The sequence below is a fragment of the Hoplias malabaricus genome, chromosome 7 (genome assembly GCF_029633855.1).
Source record: "Hoplias malabaricus isolate fHopMal1 chromosome 7, fHopMal1.hap1, whole genome shotgun sequence".
NCBI lineage: Eukaryota > Metazoa > Chordata > Actinopteri > Characiformes > Erythrinidae > Hoplias > Hoplias malabaricus.
Genome location: NC_089806.1, coordinates 31,811,654 through 31,832,513, shown reverse-complemented (window position 1 = coordinate 31,832,513; position 20,860 = coordinate 31,811,654). Strand labels below are relative to the sequence as shown.

General features: G+C 39.5%; 1 protein-coding gene across 3 annotated transcripts in view; it reads right to left on the bottom strand.

Annotated features, from left to right (window-relative positions):
• aig1 (androgen-induced 1 (H. sapiens)) overlaps positions 1 to 20,860 on the bottom strand; it is a 77,873-nt gene that overhangs the window by 44,912 nt on the left and 12,101 nt on the right. For all 3 annotated transcript variants that reach the window (XR_010803881.1, XM_066676880.1, XM_066676881.1), the window contains exon 3: positions 2,676 to 2,777. Coding sequence is in view for 2 of the 3 variants with exons in the window: in XM_066676880.1 (XP_066532977.1) it covers positions 2,676 to 2,777 (102 nt within the window). In the remaining variant the exon portion in view is untranslated. The remainder of the gene's footprint in view (positions 1 to 2,675; positions 2,778 to 20,860) is intronic.

Genomic DNA, 20,860 nt, shown 5'->3' with positions numbered 1-20,860 from the left:
AAACTGTGGGTTTAAAACCGAGCACAAAATGTTTAAAATTAAGTCATGCAGCCATGGTTCAATAAGGATATATGTCTTATTAGAAGTGAAATTCACTGTTTGCTGGGTTAAAACCAAGTTACTGTATGGTGCACTACAAGGGAACATACAGAAATTTGAGCTCGACCGAGCACACCGGGCTACATAAATATTCTTTGGACAGAAGTTTATTCAGCAGATTAGCAGTGTGGGTAGTTTACTTGACAAGTTAGTGATATTGTAGTGAGGTGTTAGTGAGTTGAGGCTGATCCAGTCTGGGCGGTGAGTGCAGTGCAGTATTGTTACTGTAATTACACAGCAACTACTTGTTGAGGAACTATAGTTTGGCGGGAGGATTTACCAATGTTATAAACATATCTGATGCCACTTTCACAGCTCCAGTTTATTTATTTCATGCTTAATTTATTACCCAAACTGTTGTATAAAAGCAATAGAACACTCAAGGTTGTGTGTTATCATGAAATAATAGCATGGCTGAGATGGACTACATACACATCCATTCTGTTATTTTACAATAACATACTCTCTCTTCTGTTCTATTTACAATGATTTATTTTTAGCCAGTTACTAAAATGTCATGCTCTTTGTTTTTTAACTGGATCTACAGTGATGTCACTCAGCAGCACAGATACACATAACTGATCACAGCCATTTTTCAGAAGACTCACCTGTCATTAAAATAAGGCCAGCCGCTGGAGTTGCAAGCTTGTTTGCCTGCTTTGGCTGAGTGAAATCAATGGTTTGTTCAAACTCATTCTTGTTTTCACAAAATAATTGATTTCAATGCAGCACAAAAGATTAAATAGGAAAGAACATACTTGTAATTGTGGAAGATAGGAAGGAGAATTTTTACTACAGAACTGTATGAGCTTAAAAATACAGTTTTTGGTATATGTAATCATTAGCATGTTAGAAATGTGGCAGAGAGAAACAGAAAAAATGTTTTAGTTTAGAATTCATGTCCGCTACAGGTGAGAGCACACACTCCTCATAATTAATGAATACAGCTACTTTCAGGCACACACTGTAGCTGAGCATATGCACACAGCTTATCATTCAATTTCCAAGCATGAAATGAAATGACTCTAGAGTAGGGTTGCACCAATATGGGAATTCTGGGCCGATGCCATGTTACATATGTACATATCTGCCTTTGCCAATATACAACTTTGTACAATACAGAGACACAACATTCCCTCTATTAATATTAGAGAAAAATGTAACATCTCACATTTAACCAACTTTATGCAAGCAATAAAATGTAAATCGTACTAAAAGTGTTTTAGTGTTAAGTTTTAGTGAAAAGTTTTAGTGTAAACACTAAAAGGTTTCTCCTGAGTAAACCTGATTTGGACAAGGTTTTCTTAGCTGACTACAATCAAAATGTCACATAGCTGGTCCAACATCAAGCATGAAGCCTTTCCAGAAGGGCTGAATATTAATAACCATCAATTATAGTGAATAGGAACTGTCCAGAGGCGATTGCTCTAAGACTGCAAGGGAAGCTCAGCTTCCCCTAAAATGTCTAAAAATAAGTGATCAAATATATACTGTTGTGTGTACATGTCACTGAATAATTATACACTACAACGCGCTCAACTTTTGTTCAAAATCAGCTTCTTATCACTGGTAAAGACGCGGCTTTCCCCCAGCTTCACAGTGTTTTAAACGGTGTGGACGCTGAGCATCCACAGAGTTCGATAGCGAAGCAGCGAAGTGCAGCAAAACGAGACGAGTCATTGGATAAATGCTGGGCTTTGTCCCGCCCATCGCACGCTCAGCGTCTCTGGGGGTCTATGGGGCAGTGGGCTTGCCTCAGCTGGCCCGGACGCTCAGCTTCAGCATGATGATTGGATGATCTGTCTGAGGCTGAATCCCTTTTTGATTGACAGCAAAATGAGCAAATCATATATATAATAAAGATCCGTGGGAGCATAACATTTTCATTCTGTTCTGAGTTGAATCTGAGAATTAGCTGCATTTTCTTTGTTAAAAACGACTAGTGACAAATCGAGCTTATATTTCTGGTGGGGTTTTTGTAGCTGCTTGTGTTTGGAGACTGACTTCTATCACACTTTCTGACTTCTATCACAGTTTCTGTCCAGCGGGTGCTGCTGAGCCCCTCCACCGTCACAAAGCACTCACAGGCGGACACACTTCACATGGGCCATTGAGAGGACACTAGTCAAGTCCCTAGAAAAGACGCCTTATTGATACGACAGGGTCACAGATAATTAAAGGAACGGAGCGTAGAATTTACGTATAAATAAACCGACACATTTTATGATGTAGGCCGAAATTGAGCTTCCCCTACTTGAAAGACCAGCATCCGCCACTGGTAGTGTCTACATACGATTGTCCACATTGGGATTATCAGCATGGAGTGACATAATTAAATACACTTGCAAAACTAGGTAATAAGGTGTGAAACAGGATTGATATGAAATCAAGGTTATATTAATATGTAGTATGTTCCGTTATATTAGGATATCAACTGGATGAGAATCCAGAAATCTAGCTTCACCAAATTATCAAAAAACCAGTATTATACCGACGAACTGCGCTTTAGCACCCACAAACAGTGTCCCCAGAATTGTATTAACGTAGTGTTAAGCAGAAACAGATGAAGTACTTACCATTCCATGATTCAACCACTGAGGTATAAAGTTGTCCAAGAGTCTTGGATACACCAGGTCTCTGTCATACAGATATAAGGTCCAGAACATGGTCACCACAAACTGCAAAACAAAGGTATTTATGCAAGAATTAATTCCTTGTTCTATGTGTCTCATCAGAGGCACAAGTTTATGATCACAGTATAATGTAAATGAATAAAGCACATACATTTTTGAATAAAGCACAAGCATTTTTAGGACACTTGAAAATACTTGAAATACAAATTCAATAACTTGGGACAGTAGTAAAATTCATTCATTCATTCATTATCTGTAACCGCTTATACAGTTCAGGGTCACGGTGGGTCCAGAGCCTACCTGGAACCATTGGGCGCAAAGGCGGGAATACACCCTGGAGGGGGTGCCAGTCCTTCACAGGGCAACAGAGACACACACACACACACACACACACGCACACACACACGCACAGACACTTTTGAGTCGCCAATCCACCTACCAACGTGTGTTTTTGGACTGTGGGAGGAAACCGGAGCATCCGGAAGAAACCCACGCAGACACGGGGAGAACACACCAACTCCTCACAGACAGTCACCCGGAGCGGGAATCAAACCCACAGCCTCCAGGCCCCTGGAGCTGTGTGACTGCGACACTACCTGCTGCGCCACCGTGCCGCCCCAGTAAATAAAATGTAAATAAAAATTTATATCACAATATATTTCTTCATTTCGGTCAGTAAGATATAATTCTGATATCAATATAAACAATAAAAAAGCCATAGAAAATCTGCCAAGAACTGAAAGCAACATGACATCACCATCAAACAACAACCTTACTTAATATTGAGTGCAATGAACGGACTCCGTCACTCAGTGACAGATGCTGTAAATAATATATATAGAAATATTGAAGATGTGCATAAAAATCATTGTTATTGAAACATTTTATATTGCGATATATATTGATACTGAATTATTGTGCAGCCCTAAAATGTACTCTGACCTGTCTTTAAACAAGAACAATATAAAATAAAAAAGGCATTACTTTTTTTCTGAAAAGTATAAATAAATTCTGATTATACCATATAACATATACCTACACGACATTCCAAAAAATATGGAACAGTTGTGATTTTAGCCTAGAAATGTTGCGAGACGCTCCCAAAACATCTTCATATATGTGTGAAGGGGATGCAGTCACAATTGAGCCTAAATGTACCTTCCAGGAAAATCCTTCAAGATCAAAGTCGTGTCAAAAAATAACCCAACAGTTCAAGTGTAATAAACAGTTGCAGGAATAGGTATGTCACCCCTTTACAGAGCACATAACCATCTTTTTAGGTAGTCTGAGAGTCACTGTGATGCTTCAAGTAGTGTCAATGCCACACAGCTCCAGGATCTCTCCACAGTTATGGGTTAAGGAAGATGGAGGAACACATTTTCAAAACAGTAAATTGGGTTCTCTGGTCCCCAAATGATTAGGAGCTGCTAAAAAGAAAAGCTGATGTAACAGCTCCTGTCACAACTTTTTTTGAAAATGATGCAGACATCACATTTGGAATAAGCCTATATTTTGAAAAAAACATAAGGAATTGCATTAATAGCTGTGGGTTTTTAAATAAAACAGAATGTATTAATGAGAGCTTTCATTTTTTACAATCAAAAAGTGGTGTTTGTTTATAGTATACTCATTCATTACACACAGACTAATTTATTTGTAATGTCTATTTCTGTTAAAACTGACAAATAATGAAAACCCCAAATTCAGTATCTCAGAAAATTTGAATATTGTGAAAAGATTTAATACTGAAGACACCCGGTGCCACACTCTAATCAGCTAATTAACTCAAAACAAATGCAAAGGCCTTTAATGGTCTCTCAGTCTAGTTCTGTAGGCTACAGAATCATGAGGAAGACTGCTGACTTGACAGTTGTCCAAAAGGTGACCATTGACACTTTACACAAGCAGGGCAAGACACAAAAGGTCATTGCTAAAGAGGTTGGATGTTCACAGAGCTGTGTCCAAGCACATTAATAGAGAGGCGAAGGGAAGGAAAAGATGTGGTAGAAAAAAAGAGTACAAGCAAAAGGGATAACTGCACTCTGGAGAGGATACTGAAACAAAACCCATTCGAAAATGTGGGGGAGATTCACAAAGACTGGACTGCAGCTGGAGTCAGTGCTTAAAGAACCACCACGCAGCGATGTATGCAAGACATAGGTATCAGCTGTCACATTCCTTGTGTCAAGGCACTCTTGAACAAGAGATAGCATCAGAAGCGCATCGCTTCCAAAAAGGACTGGACTGCTGCTGAGTGGTCCAAAGATGTGTTCTCTGATGAAAGTAAAATTTAGCATTTCCTTTGGAAATCAAGGTCCCAGCATCTGGAAGAAGGGAGGAGAGGCAGAGAATCCACATTGCTTGAGGTCTAGTGTGAGGTTTCCACAGTCAGTGGTGGTTTGAGGTGCCATGTCATCTGCTGGTGTTGATCCACTGTGTTTTCTGAGGTCCAAGCCATCTACCAGGACGTTTTAGAGCACTTCATGCTTCCTGCTGCTGACCAGCTTTATGGAGCTTCAGATTTCATTTTCATTTTTAGAAAAGGTAGCACCACTTAAACATAAAAGTATAAGACAGAAAAAGCTCGCACCATGGTATAACGATAAGACCCGTACTTTAAAACAAACATTACGAAAACTAGAGCGGAAATGGCGATCAACCAAGCTTGAAGTGTTCCATTCTGCCTGGAAGGACAGCCTTATAGAGTATAGAAATGCCCTCACTAAAGCTCGCTCAGCATATCTGGCCTCGCTGATCTCCAATAATAAAAATAATCCGAGAGCACTGTTTAGTGTGTTTTCTAGAATTACAAAAAATCAAGCAGGTTCTGAACAACTAATTCCAGCAACTCTCACCAGTAAAGATTTTATGGACTTTTTTAATAATAAAATTGAGAATATTAGACAACAAACTCTAGCCACAGGATCAAATCCATCCTGGCTGCCACCTGATGTGAATGAAATAAAACATAATATAACTGTAAAAGAAAGACTTGAAACCTTTTGCCCACTCCCACAATTAGAACTAGAGAAGATTATCACCTCCGCAAACTGTACAACTTGCACACTTGATGCAATTCCCACAAAGTTGCTCAAAGAAGTACTACCAGCTATTATTGATCCTCTTTTAACTATAGTAAACTCATCGCTTAATCTGGGCCATGTACCCAAAGCTTTTAAACTAGCAGTTATTAAACCTATGATCAAGAAACCAAATCTTGATGCTAGTACACTGTCTAATTACAGGCCTATTTCTAATTTGCCATTTCTGTCTAAGATCTTAGAAAAAGCCGTGGCCCAACAACTTAGTTCATATCTACATAAGAATCATATATATGAAAAATTCCAATCTGGATTCAGGCAACATCATAGTACAGAGACAGCTCTAGTCAAGATAACAAATGATCTTCTTCTTGCCTCTGATCAAGGCCACGTATCCCTGTTGGTGCTTCTTGACCTAAGCGCAGCCTTCGATACAATAGACCACAATATTCTCATAGAAATGTTAGAAAACATGGTTGGAATCACAGGGACAGCCCTTTTATGGTTCAAATCTTACTTAACGGAACGTTATCAATTCGTAAAAGTGAACAATCTAAATTCAAATTATTCTAAAGTTAGATTTGGAATTCCACAAGGCTCTATTTTAGGACCATTATTATTTACATTATACATGTTACCGCTAGGCACAGTTATAAGAAACCATGACATTAACTTTCACTGTTACGCAGACGACACACAATTGTATATTTCAGCCAAGCCCGATGACAAACACAGATTAAAGAAAATAGAGGACTGTGTAAAAGACGTGAAAGGCTGGATGTTGCGTAACTTCCTCCTTCTAAACAGCAACAAAACAGAGGTCCTGCTTTTGGGTCCAAAAGTGACAAGAAATAAATTATCAGACTTAATTTTAAATCTAGCTAACTTTCCAGTTAAACCTGGTTCAGCAGCAAAAAATCTTGGTGTCATAATTGACCCGGATTTATCATTTGATCAACACATAGGTAGTATCACTAGGACAGCTTTTTTACATCTTCGCAATATTGCTAAGATTAGAAATGCCGTATCCCTCCAGGACGCAGAAACATTAGTACATGCCTTTATTACTTCAAGGCTTGACTACTGTAACGCACTACTGTCAGGATGCACCAGCAGCAATTTAAGAAAACTTCAACTAGTTCAAAATGCTGCAGCTAGGGTCCTCACTAAAACTAGAAAATTTGAACATATCAGCCCAGTTTTATCATCACTTCATTGGCTGCCTGTTAAATTCCGCATTGACTACAAAATTTTGTTATTAACATATAAGCTCTACATGGGCTTGCTCCTGAATATCTTCAAGATACAATTTCCTATTATGAGCCCCCACGTTCACTCAGATCACAGAATACTGGATTTTTAAATGTTCCCAGAATTCAGAAGGCCTCAGCTGGGGGAAGAGCCTTTTCTTATAAAGCCCCCCAACTCTGGAATGATCTTCCAGAAAATGTTCGGGACTCAGACACAGTCGCAATCTTCAAATGTAGGCTAAAAACTCATTTGTTTAGTTTATCATTTGGTAGCTAATGCTCCCCCATAGATAAAGGCGGCAGATCCGGGGGGTCCATGGACACAGGGAATTATAGTATACTGAGACGCTGGTGCTGTCGTCCCGCCGCTTCTTGCGATCACTCAGGTTTGTTGACGGTGGAGCGGAGGGATGCCAGTGTTTCAGGATGCTCCCGTGTCTGTGTGTCCTCCTGGTTCTCTCCTTTTAGTTAATGCTGTCATAGTCAGATCTGCCGGAGTCATTAGCCACACTCTGGAAATTTTCATATTTTCTACTTTACAAACACAAAACAGTTCAAAACTAATTCCATCCCTTTACATCTTTCCGAGTAAACGACTGCCCACCTGTCTGTCTGGACACTGATGGATGACTGTCGAGATCCTCCTCCACGCTTCAGACCAGCTGCCCACGCTCCAGCAACCACCAAGTGCCTTGAAGCTGTCCCTACACTGAAGTTCTCATGGACTACTAACTATCATCACCAGTAGATTGACCAGAGGAGGATGGGTCACCCCTTGTGAGCCTTGGTTCCTCCCAAGGTTTCTTCCTTAGCTGGGGGAGTTTTTCCTTGCCACTGTCGCCCCTGGCTTGCTCACTTGAGGGTTTTACATTTGTCTTTACATTTCATGTCAAATCTTGTCTTACTGGAATTCTGTGAAGCTGCTTTGTGACAACATCAGTTGTGAAAAGCGCTATATAAATAAATTTGATTTGATTTGATTTGATTTTCCAACAGGACCTGGCACCTGCACACAATGCCAAAGCTACCAGTACCCGGTATCCCTGTTCTTAATTGGCCAGCAAACTTGCCTGACATTAACCCCGTAGTAAATCTATGTGGTGTTGTGAAGAGGAAGATGCAATGGGCTCTCATAACACATGAGCAGTGCCACAGATTGATTGACTCCATGCCATGCCACATTGCTGCAGTAATTCAGGCAAAAGGAGCCCCAACTAAGTATTGAGTGCTGTACATGCTCATACTTTTCATGTTCATACTTTTCAGTTGGCCAGCATTTCTAAAAATCCTTTTTATGTATTGGTCTTAAACAATATTCTAATTTTCTGAGATACTGAATTTGGGGTTTTCATTATTTGTCAGTTATAATCATCAAATTATATAGCAGACTGTGTGTAATGAATGAGTATAATATACAGGTGTCACTTTTTGAATGAATTTAATGAAATAAATCAACTTTTTCATGATATTCTAATTTTATGACCAGCACCTGTACACAAATTGCAGTCAAGTCTTCCTTTAAAGTTACAAAAGCAAGCTTGAAACCAGAGGGTTTCTGTTTCAATTCCCAGGACTGGCAGGAAAAATTCATCCATGTTTTGGTTGAAGTGCCCTTGAGCAAGACACCTAACCCCAAAACTGCATCCCGGGCACTGAGGTGGTTGGTAGGGCGCTGCTCTGGTTATGTATGTTTGCTCACTACTTAATCCTAGTGCATGTGTGGCTAAAAATTGACCACTAGTGTGTTTTTGTGTGTTCATTACCATGGATGTGTTAAATGAAGCTAAAATATTAAAATTCTTTAAGCTAATACATTAAAATGATATAATTATTTCTGCACTTACTGTATTTTTTTTCTGCAACACTTAGTTCTACAATTGCAGAATTTAGTTCATCCGTGGCCTTGCATGGTCAGTGTGTGTTAGTGTGTGTTGTGCTGGAAATTAGGATATAATAGCAGTGCTGCTGGAGTTTTTACGCAGCTCACTCTCACTTCTGGAGTGAAAATAGACCAACAAACAAAAGCATACTGCAAATAGAGTCCTGCGTAATGCGGTCGGGTCCAGACCCAGATGATGTCCTATCCGGACCTGGACCTGTATCTGATAAACTATTAAGAGCTGTTTTATTTTGAACAGAGCATTTGTTTTAAATGAGAAAAGGACATTTTATTTTGAATATGTCTTATTTATAATAATTTATATATCTTGAAATGTGAATATGCAGGATATGGCACTGATAATACAAGTTATACTGTACATTATGTTCCGGAATTTGGCTTGAGAAAAAATTTCTCTAACTGGACCTTAATGAATTTTAATTATAGTTATCTCTGGGCTGGGGGATGATCAACATAAATTGTGAAGCAACAGATGAGCTACTGTCCCTGACTTTACATCTACAAAGTGGTCCATCAAGGCAGGTGTGAGTGGACACAGTGGAAACACTGCTGTATCTGCTGTGTAACAGTTGCAAAAAATAATAAATAATCACTTTTATTAATACCGTTTTCTAATTTTGGTTTCAACATGCTCTATGATCAGACTTATAAGAAAAAAAACACACAAAAAAAAAACAACAAAATGAACTCATGTCATGTTTGAGAAATGCCTCAGTTAAGCCTACTAGTTCAATGAGATTCTATGCACTAATACATTCTGAGCACCTTCTGCCCAGGGTGGCTTTAAAGTATGCAGAAATGCCAAGCACTGACCTGCTTAATACTCCCTCTGCCTGCTACATCACAGAAAAAAGAACAAATATTCAGCTCTAAAGTATGACAAGCTCAAAAGCCAGTCATGAGCAAGGCAAACCGACAGTTATGGAGCTTGTGTTTTCATATCAGCATACCATAATTAATCCCTGAGAGCTGATTCTCGCCATGCTGCTCTTATCCAGCACTTTCTCGCAGCTATAGATGCCTTCTGTAAGAAGGACAGTGGTGAGTGAGCTTATGGTGAGATCAAACGGGCCACAAAAACAAGCACATTACTGACAAGCGCACACAGGCCTCCGAGAAGGCAGAGGGGGTGTTTGAAGTCGCAAAGTCTCGTCAAGAAAGCAGCTTTCCAAGGAAGGAATTCCAGCTCTCACTTCTGTAATCCCTTTGATCCATGCGGTCTTAACCGCTCCTGAACCACTCGAAACCCCCTGCTTTTGCATTAATGGGACTAATTTATGGATGTGACAGAATCATGTTTGGATTGGTCGCTTGAGGTGATCCTGTAAGATCCTTGTTTCCAGTAAGGGTCCGGTGATGGCCACATTGTACAAATAAACAGGGCCGTGATGGAGGCCTGGGTGGTGGTGAATGGGGCCATTGATGTGGACTGAGTGAGATTGCTTGAGCACCTTAAGAACGGATGGCCGACCTGCCTGCTGCCTCTGGAGGGGCAGAGTGGGTCAATCAAATAAGCTTGCCGCCAGACAGGTGGTTTATTTGGATTTTGCCCATTACACACCCTCACTCTCAACACTTTATCCATGTCATCAGGCCCCCTTTGCAGAAAACCACATTGAGGGCAATGAGGCCTCCTTGCTTACCCAACCAGGCCAAAGCCATCTGCTGTTTCTGGCTGAAATGACCTCAATGACCGCTTTTAAAACCTGCTAAAGAAAATACTCCATGACCACTGCATTTAAAGGACATTCCAGCTTTAAAATAGGATTTAATAGGTTTTAGTATCATCTCATAATATAATGCTTGTAGTTTTTCCAACATTTGCCCACCATAAATGTACAGTACTCTTAGACAGTCTTAGGAACCTTTGCATATAATTGTTATAATTTAAAATATATTATCTCAGGTGGTTCTTGTATAAAATTATATACAATTTAGCACTGTAAATCAATTAAAAAAAATTAAAAATCAACTAATCAATCACACAGTTATCTGCGATTAATCGCACTGTCCCATCATAAAAGTGAAGCTTTTAATAATGGATATTTAATTGTAAAATATCTTTAAAAAGATACTTAATTTTGTAAAAAAAATGGAATTATATTTATATTAGTGCTGTCTATCAATTAAAAAAAGGTAATTACAAAAATTAATTCATTGTCTGAAACCACTTATTCAATTCATTGGAATCATTGGGTGCAAGGCAGCAACATACGCTGGGGCGCCAGTCCTTCACAGGGCAACACACACACACTCAGACATTCACTCACACCTACAGACACTTTTTAGTTGCCAATCCACCTACCAACATTTGTTTTTTGGACCATGGGAGGAAACTGGAGCACCCGGAGAAAACCCACACGGACGGGGGGAGAACACACCAAACTCCTCACAGACACCCAGAGCAGGACTTGAACCAACAACCTCCAGGTCCCTGGTGCTGTGTGACTGCGACACTACCTGCTGCGCCACCATGCCGCTCTAATCACAAAAATAACATTTAAAAAGCTTTTCCTTTTGGGAAGGAGATAAATGTATATTGTGATATGCATGACACACTGGCTAGAGGGAACTTATTATTATTAAATTAACTTTATTATTATTAAATAATATCTCAGATATCTCAGGGTAGTTATGATTATTTTTTTAATTCAAATCTCTTAATTTGCTCCGGTTAGGGTTTCAGGAAGAGATTTAATGTTGCACACAGAAGTCTTTATGAAGAATAGCACTGGTTATGACTCAAGAAAGAAGATGAATTTCTAAATAGTAGTGTTGTGAGTGAGTGTGAAGAACAAAATTGGTTTCCAGGATTTCTCCTTGTTCATATGGATTTGTTAAACCAACAGCACTTGATTTATCAATGAGGAATGTGTAAACCTCACTAAAACTAGGTATGGATGATAACTAGGAATAATACTGCACTACTATGAGGAGAGGTTTGGAAAGGGTGAAACCATCACATCCACACACACAATATCACTACTCACTGTAATAATATTATTTGCGTTTATTCTAATATTAGGGGCGATGTGTTTGGTTCTGGATCTGAGCAAATAAACACTTACAGCTCAGATAAATAGCTTTTTAAATCTCATCTTCTGCACATATTCAGGCATTCAGGTGCTCAGGCACAACTTGAATAATCTCCACAGAAAAAGAACCATATGAAATGGGATACTCTGGAACAGCTACACGTGAGCTTAAGGCCATCGTATTACCATACTCTGTGCAAAGTATTAGCAAGAGGGGTATAAACAACCCAGCTTCAAGTTGTGGAGCAGTGGCTCTGTGTTCTCTCAAGTAATGGAGCAGCATTCAATACCGCAGGGACAAGCTGGAGTTATATTGTCATCCAGAGTTAATATCCAACATCAGAGTGAACTCTCTATGGCTTCTGTGTTTGAATGACATCAAATCCACAAAGGAATATTCCAGCATCTTGTCTTTAGCTACTACAAAGGGAGATAAACTGCCAATGAATACCCTAAGAGGTCAAAAGTCTCAAAAGTCTACTTCTTTACACAGGACAGGTCATATATTATATTGAAAATAAACCACACAAATACTTATAGACAAACAAATGAAATGTTCAAGAGGCTATAATAATGGAAACGTGTTCCAGGCCTGCCACCTTTTAAGAAATGGTGTCTGAACCTGATTAAGCGTGACTGAACCCAGCCGAACCCAACTGCACCCGAAATGAGACGTATATTTAAATGACCACAGTGATGGAAGCTACCATAGGCTACAGTTACCCATAAACCTATTAACATAAGGCTTGTGTGCCCACACTTGCAACAAGGCTACTGATCCCTATTGTACAAAGGTAAGTTGAGCCTCCGGCTGTGGGGTACTGCCAAGTGTCTTGCAAGATGTTGGTGGTAATATACCTGCATGGTGCAGGATGTTTTTCACAACCCTAGCTAGAAGTCTGGCATTCTCTGTTTACCAGCTGCTACAGGTGCCCTGGTATAGTACACAAAAATATTTTTCTGTGCAAGCAACTGATATTAAATTGGGTTATACTATGTTTTCCATAACACTACCAATACTGAAACTTCACATCATATCTATATGGATATCAACATGAATTTAGGCTTAGGCTTTTTTAAAAAATGAATCTAAAAACGATGACCTGAAATACCATGCTAAAATGTTCAAACACTCTACTACTTTACATGAAGAAATTTGTGAAAAAAAAATCTGACATACAGAACTATTCAGGATTTTAAAAAATCATCTGATTTTGGGGCACTGTTTTCACTGTCCTCGAACAAAATGGGTTTTTCTTCACTCAAAGTGTATTTTCTTCCCGGGACATGTTTTCCCATTTGCTTGTTGCCAGATGTGGTTTTTCCTCAAACTAAATTATTTTCTCTTCTCACAAATTTTGGATTGGATCCGATGCCATAGATCAGGCTGCATCTCTTAAATAAACACAGCCAATATATAAACACTCCCAAGTCCGGAATTTTTCCTCTGGTAGGCTCTGGACCCACAGCGACCCTGAACTATATAAGGGTTACAGTGAATGAATGAACATGCCTTCTAATGGGTTAAGTGTGTTATGTTTACAGTTCAGCACTTAGGAGTGTTTATTTTTTATTTATTTTTGTAATGTATTATTTTAACTTCTTAATCTATCTTTGTACTCCTTTTGTTTCATTATATGCTTGAGGTCTTGTGTCAAGAATGTTTTCATTACACAAGACATAGATATCATTCATTTTTGTGGTAGGAAAATTATGTTATTATTACAGTGAAATCTTTCCTTGTGAATTTGAGTGCATACCATGTGCACATGTATTGGTTATGTCTGAACAAGTGTGTCCATTAACATGGACTGGAGGTGATGTGGAGGTGATGTGTCCCCACCAATATCCAGCGATTATTTATTTGTCTCCACCAATAATTCAATCCCTGTCAAAGATCTGTCAACGTCTTATTAACCTAGAGGTACAGAAAGGGTTAAATCACATTCTCTATTCTTTACACATATGGCCAGTGTGATTGGCTGTGCCTTTCCCTGCTGTCACGAGTCTCTGTAGCTTGGTTGTTACCAGCACCAAAACTGGAAAAGTTTCCAGTCATAAGCAACGAGTACGGGTATCAAAGGCGCGTGAGAATGACAGCAAAAAAGAAAAAGGTGGACTTAGGGAGCTATTTTTCAAAGAATAACAGCAGGCTAAAATCATCATTAGCTATGGTTTGGAAATGAACTGCACAACAAACTGCCAACTGTCAGTTCTCTTAGCGGTAGATTCATAGGTCACACCAATGTAAAGAGCAAATCTACACCATTGTGTCTGGATAATAAAACTTTTAATATTGTACAGTAATGAACATTTCGTGTATTCAGTCTACATTTTTAGATGGATGTCCTTTGTCATAGTGTGACAAAATATTAATATTGTGATAAATATTGAGATCAATAAATATAGAAATTATCATGATAACATTTTTGACCATATCGCACAGCTCTATCTCTTACCCAGAATATTGTTCTTGATGAGCACCCATTTTCCGTCATCGACAATCAAGGATTTCTGTACCTTCTTGATATGTTAGAGCCCAAATACAAAATTCTCAGCCATTATCATATTATGGAAACTGTCTTACCAAAGATGCACAACATTGTGCAAATGCATATCCAGAGCTTGTTGCATCAAACATTACTAATTTATAGATAGATAGATAGATAGACAGATAGACAGATAGACAGATAGATAGATAGATAGATATTTTATTGATCCCAGAGGGAAATTCAAGTTATTGGTGGTGTACTGTGGGAAAAATGCAAAATAAAAAATGGACAGTTCAAGAAATTAACAATAAAGTTTTTAATTAAATGAAAATGTTTTAATTAATAACCCCACTATTAGACAATGCTTCTGATTGCTTAATTCTAAGTAAATATCGGTATCCGCATGTACTAAAACACATGTTCGGTTGGGAAAAAATGGTATTTATGCATCCCTGTGTGTAATTGGGTTCTGGGTGTATTTTGTCTGCACTTTCATTTACCGCAATAGCATGCATATATATATACGCTTAATGGTATGTGGAATGTGGCATCAGGTATGATTACCTCCTATCAAAACTCAAGTACAGAAACCTGCCAAGTATCCGTTTCAAATGTGAGGTTGGTTTTTCTTCGTGAAAAAGTTTTTACCTGTTCGTGAGGGCAATTTCTGCTGTACAAGGTGTTTTTTTTCCTTGTTTTATTCCGTTCTAGTTTTCAATTATATGTGCATTTATTTGTCATTGTACAATGTACAATGAAAGGTGTCTTCTGTATTTAACCCATTTGTGGCAGTGAACAAACACACACACACACAAACACTAGTGCACTAGGGGCTGTGAACACACACGGTGCCAGTCCTTCACAGGGTGACACACACTCACACATTCACACCTATTCACTCATCAATCCACCTACCAACGCGTGTTTTTGGACCGTGGGATAAAACATGGGGACATGAGGAGAACACAATATAAATATTGTATATTAATAAATATTTGTTATATTCTATCTGCATATTTTTAGAAGGATGTCTGTTAAAAATGTTTAAACTGTGATACATAACGAGATAGATCTAGATAGAAAAAAGTATTATGATAACATCTTTTCTAGCTCCAGTGTGGTTCATTGTCACTTCTCCACACTGGACTTAAAAATATACTGTAAATCATCATCATCATCATCATCATTTTCTTTTCCGCTTCTCCATTTCAGGGTCACGGTGGCAACAGGGCAAAGAAGCCCAGACGTCTCTGTCCCTTGCAACATCCACCAATTCCTCCTGGGGGATCCCAAGGCGTTCCCAAGACAGCCGGGAGATATAATCCCTCCAGCGTGTCCTGGGTCTACCCGGGGCCTCCTTCTAGTTGGACGTGCCTGGTATACCTCCAGTGGGAGGCGTCCTGGAGGCATCCTGATCAAATGCCCAAACCACCTCAGCTGACTTCTCTCAATGTGAAGGAGCAGCGACTCTACTCTGAGCTCCTCCCTAGTCACTGAGCTCCTCACCTGATCATGGAGAGTACGCCCAGCGACCCGTCGGAGAAAGCTCGGCTGCAAACTGCTCAAGTAAACGCTGGAGGTCTCCGTGCGAAGAAGCCAGAAGAACAACATCGTCCGCAAAAGAGCTCCTGAGCTCCTCGACGGAAGCCCTCCTGCCCCAGGCTACGCCGCGCCACCCTGTCCATGAATATCAGGAACAGGAGTGGAGATAAGGCACAGCCCTGACGGAGTCCAACTGAACAAGCCTGACTTACTACCAAGGATGCGAACACAACTCAAACTCTGAGAGTACAAGGACTGTACGGCTCGCCGGAGCGACCCTGGCACCCCATACTCCTGGAGCACCTCCCACAGAATCTCTCGGGGAACACGGTCATATCCCACGCCCCCCACAATCATCTGTGCAAAAGTAAAGAGTTGGTCCATAGTTCCACGGCCAGGACGAAATCCGCATTGTTCCTCCAAAATCCTAGGTTCGACTATCGGACGGATTCTCCTTTCCAGCACCTTGGCATAGACTTTCCCCGGGAGGCTGAGAAGTGTAATGGCACAATAATTGGCACACTTTCTCCGGTCCCCTTTTTTGAAAATAGGAACCACCACCCCAGTTTGCCAATCCAAAGGCACCGTTCCCGAGGTCCATGCGATATTGTATAGGCGTGTTATCCAAGACAGCCCCACAGTATCGAGTGCCTTCAGTAACTCTGGGCAAATCTCATCCACTCCTGGAGCTTTGCCACTGCGAAGCTTTTTCACCACCTCAGTGACTTCAGCCAAGGAAATGGAATCTGAACCCCCAGACACTTCTGGCCCTACCTCCTGCACAGGAGGCATGTCTCTCGGGTTAAGGAGTTAGCACAGAAGTCCAACAACATCACACCACTCGGGTTTAGATCAGGCAGTCCGTTCCTCCCAATCACTCCTCTCCAGGTTTCCCAGTCATTGCCAACGTGAGCGTTGAAGTCCCCCAGTAAAACAATAGAGTCAGTGCATGGAATCCCCTCTAGAACTCCAGTCACTGCCTCCAAGAAGGCCGAATACTCTGAGCTGCTGTTCGGCGCATACGCACACACAACAGTCAGTTTTCCTCTCTGCAAGCCGAAGCCGCATTGAGGCGACCCTCTCGTTTACTGGGACAAACTCCAGCTGTACAGGCGCCAGCCGGGGACTTATCCCCACACCCGCCCGGCGCCTCTCACCCTGTGCAACTCCTGAGTAGGAGAGAGACCAACCCCTATCGAGGAGTTTGGTTCCAGAGCCTACACTGTTGTGTAGAGGTGAGCCCAACTATATCTAGCTGGTACCTCTCAACCTCACGCACCAGCTCTGGCTCTTTCCCCCCCAGTGAGGTTATGTTCCATGTACCTATACTGTAAATGTACGGCATAAATTGGATTTTGCTGCAGGACAATTCAGCACAATTTACAATTTTGCTGTCTGTTTGTCCAAAGGCAAAAATTAATTTTATAACACAATATTACTACCAATAATATGACAGCCATGTTGCTTCATTTGCTGTGTACACAGTTAAATAATCAACAATCCATTTCTATTCATAAAACAGTCCAGATTTGTTAGTAAATCTGTTTTATATATTTGTTTTACTTCAACATCCAGGATTTTGCTGTACTATCAGTCTGATTTAGATTCACATTATTGGATCATAGTCATCTCTAATAGATACTATACACTTTTACTAACTTCTGCTGTGGACACTGAACTTAGTCCTCACCACTAGTCCCAGCTTTGGTCAACACTGTTAAATCTGTCACCCTGCCCTCTAGATATGCCCCATCTTCATCCAGCCAAACAAGACTAAAGCACCTTGGCTGAGGTACAAACCCAGCGAGACATCTGCAGCTTTGATTTAAATATTCCATGTAATTATCTGATCATCATTACGGACACTGTGCTCATAAAAGCAAGAATAACAAGCAGGGCTTCCTCCTCTCACTCAGAGCTCTAAAGCCCTTCTTGGTGCTGTGTCATGCCATCCAGAGCAGATAGATGACTGGTACATTTGCAAAGCAAATGGCCCCGTACATTAAAGACAATATGCGCTGATGTCCCTACTCACCATATGCAAAGTGGCGCTGCGGCAGAACTCCAGATATAGCGGGACAGGTCAAAGGAATGCGGCAACAGCCTGTTCTCATGAAATACGTGGAAGTTTTCCATCTAAAACCCCATCCCCCAAAACCCACTGTTTTACATTTGAAGTGTTACACAACTCGAGCTTTAAATGGCCTAAAAATAACCCCCAAGGGCACATGGTTATTTATACAAGTATGAATACTTCTTTTCCTTCTTATTTGCACCCCCTTTATGGTGCAATTATGCCTTATGGCTGGAATAACAATTTAAAGTCCTCTAGGAGGTCATGAATCAAATGACAAGTGTGTGGTCAGGTCCAAAATATTTCCCTGGGTGCATCTAATGTGCACTTTACACAGTCCTCTGTTTGTTTCTTGTTCAGCCACTGGATGATGGCCTTAAGTAAGATTTGAATAGTTGCCTCTGTTTTCTTGTTGATCTGTGTGGTTTCATGCATCTTAGTGTCAGTGGTGTAAACTGGAATGAAAGGGCAAACCTTGGACAATGTACCGTATTCACTGTATTGCTATAGTGTCATAAACTATTTCATTAGCATTATGCTAGTGACTATGGTATGGGCGTGTCATATGGTATTTTAAAGGTGCCATATTATAGCCCTTTTACACAGTTCCCCAGCATCTTAATGGAACATCTGTGACATGCTTTGGACAAAAAACCCCACGGATCAAACAACACAGCACCGTTCTCGCCCTGTCTAAACCGGGATTAGTGAGACTCAGATTAGCACATGGTAAATTCTATAGTCTCCACGCTTGACATCATCTTGGGGGGATATTTGTTATCTCACTACAGCCTACAAAAAAACAACCTTTAACTGGGTTGCCCTTGGGATTCAATGCATGTGTGTTTAATCAATTTTTTGACTTTGCATGTTTGCATTTTTTTATTTATTTTGTGATATCCAGCGACGTGCAAATCACCCTATAATTAATTATAAATAAACCCTATAATTATTTGAAAATAGAACAAAGACAATGTTTCTAAAGCTGAAAATGGGAAATATTCTACATTAAAAAATATATATTTGCCAGTTTTGGATTTGATGACAGCAACACATTCCAAAATAGTTGGGAAAGGGAACAAAATACTGGTAAAGTTGTGAAATGTTACAAATAATTAATGTGGTTAACTGGCAATAGGTCAGTTACATTACTGGGTTTAAAAAGAGCACTCAAAGAGGCAGTGTCTTTCAGAAATAAAGACGGGGAAGGGTTCACCTGGGCAAACAAAGAAATAATTCAAGGATAACGTTTCTTAGCTTAAAATAAAAATAATTTGACAAAATTTAGGGGTTTAATCACGTACAATATAAAATAACTTTACCATTGTTTTGTTCCCTGTCCCAACTTTTTTAGCACTCACGCATTTCATATGTTCACATGCAAAACATATACAGGGGTTGGACAATGAAACTGAAACACCTGGTTTTAGACCACAATAATTTATTAGTATGGTGTAGGGCCTCCTTTTGCGGCCAATACAGGTTCAATTCGTCTTGGGAATGACATATACAAGTCCTGCACAGTGGTCAGAGGAATTTTAAGTCATTCTTCTTGCAGGATAGTGGCCAGGTCACTACATGATGCTGGTAGAGGAAAACGTTTCCTGACTTTCATATCTTTCACCAGTCTTGCTGTGTGTATAGGTGCATTGTCGTCCTGATACACGGCACCACCTTCAGGATACAATGTTTGAACCATTGGATGCACATGGTCTTACTGGTGCAATGTGCAAAATTAATGAAGATTGGCCACCAGGCTGGGCCAATTTAGCCATGAAACCTCCCACACTAAAATGACAGGTGTTTCGGTTTCATTGTCTAACCCCTGTATATGCTCACAAAATGTTACCCTGCTCTTGCTCAAATTAGCAACAAATGAAAAAGGCACCAAGAATTTTATTGGTCAAACCTACAATCACTTCTCATTAAATAAGCTGGAATCTCTAGTAATCTTTACAAAATGATTAGAGAATTCAACTGTAAGAAACTTAAAATTAAATTCAATATTAATTCAATTTAGTACAAAACAAATATATTGATATGTGTTATATTAAAATTTATATATATATTAAATGTTATATTATTATAAATGTTATATTTTAAATGTAATATTAAAAAATACAAAAATTATAAATACATTTGTTCATAACTAAAGTTGTGTATTTCACTTGAAAAAACTTCGTGCACATTTGAGAGTGCAGCAAATTGGAGGGCAGGAGTAGTATTTGTAGCTGTAAAACTACAAGGCTCATAAATTATGATACATTTTCAGAATAATACTACACTTATAAAGGTTTATACTGAACCCATCTCCATCTAGGCTGTTTAAAATCACATTGCCAGATACTGACCTTTTCTTGTCCTCTCCTTCAGTCAACTTCAGCACATATTTGTTAATACATCTAACAGTTTAATCAACAAGTTTAATTAATCAACCACTGATAGAATGTCCTTTTAAACAATGATGATAATATGGTGAGCCTTAACATGTGAAATGACTAAATTCACATTCACATTCTCAGGTTTTTTTTTTAGCTTTTTTTACCTTTAAAAAAGTAACTTTAGTAACTTTAGTATTTTCGCTGACAGTTTCAATTTTAGACACAGTATTAGAGGCCACTGTTGCACTTTCTATCTCTGTGTTACAAATAATTATTTATGTCTGTTACTGTGTTTACAACATAATTGATAACATGTAATAGACATTTCTCCACATTTATAAGTATAGTTTTATTTTAAAGTGGTCCCTCTAAGTTATTATATATGTATATAAATGCATTTGTTAAAATAATCA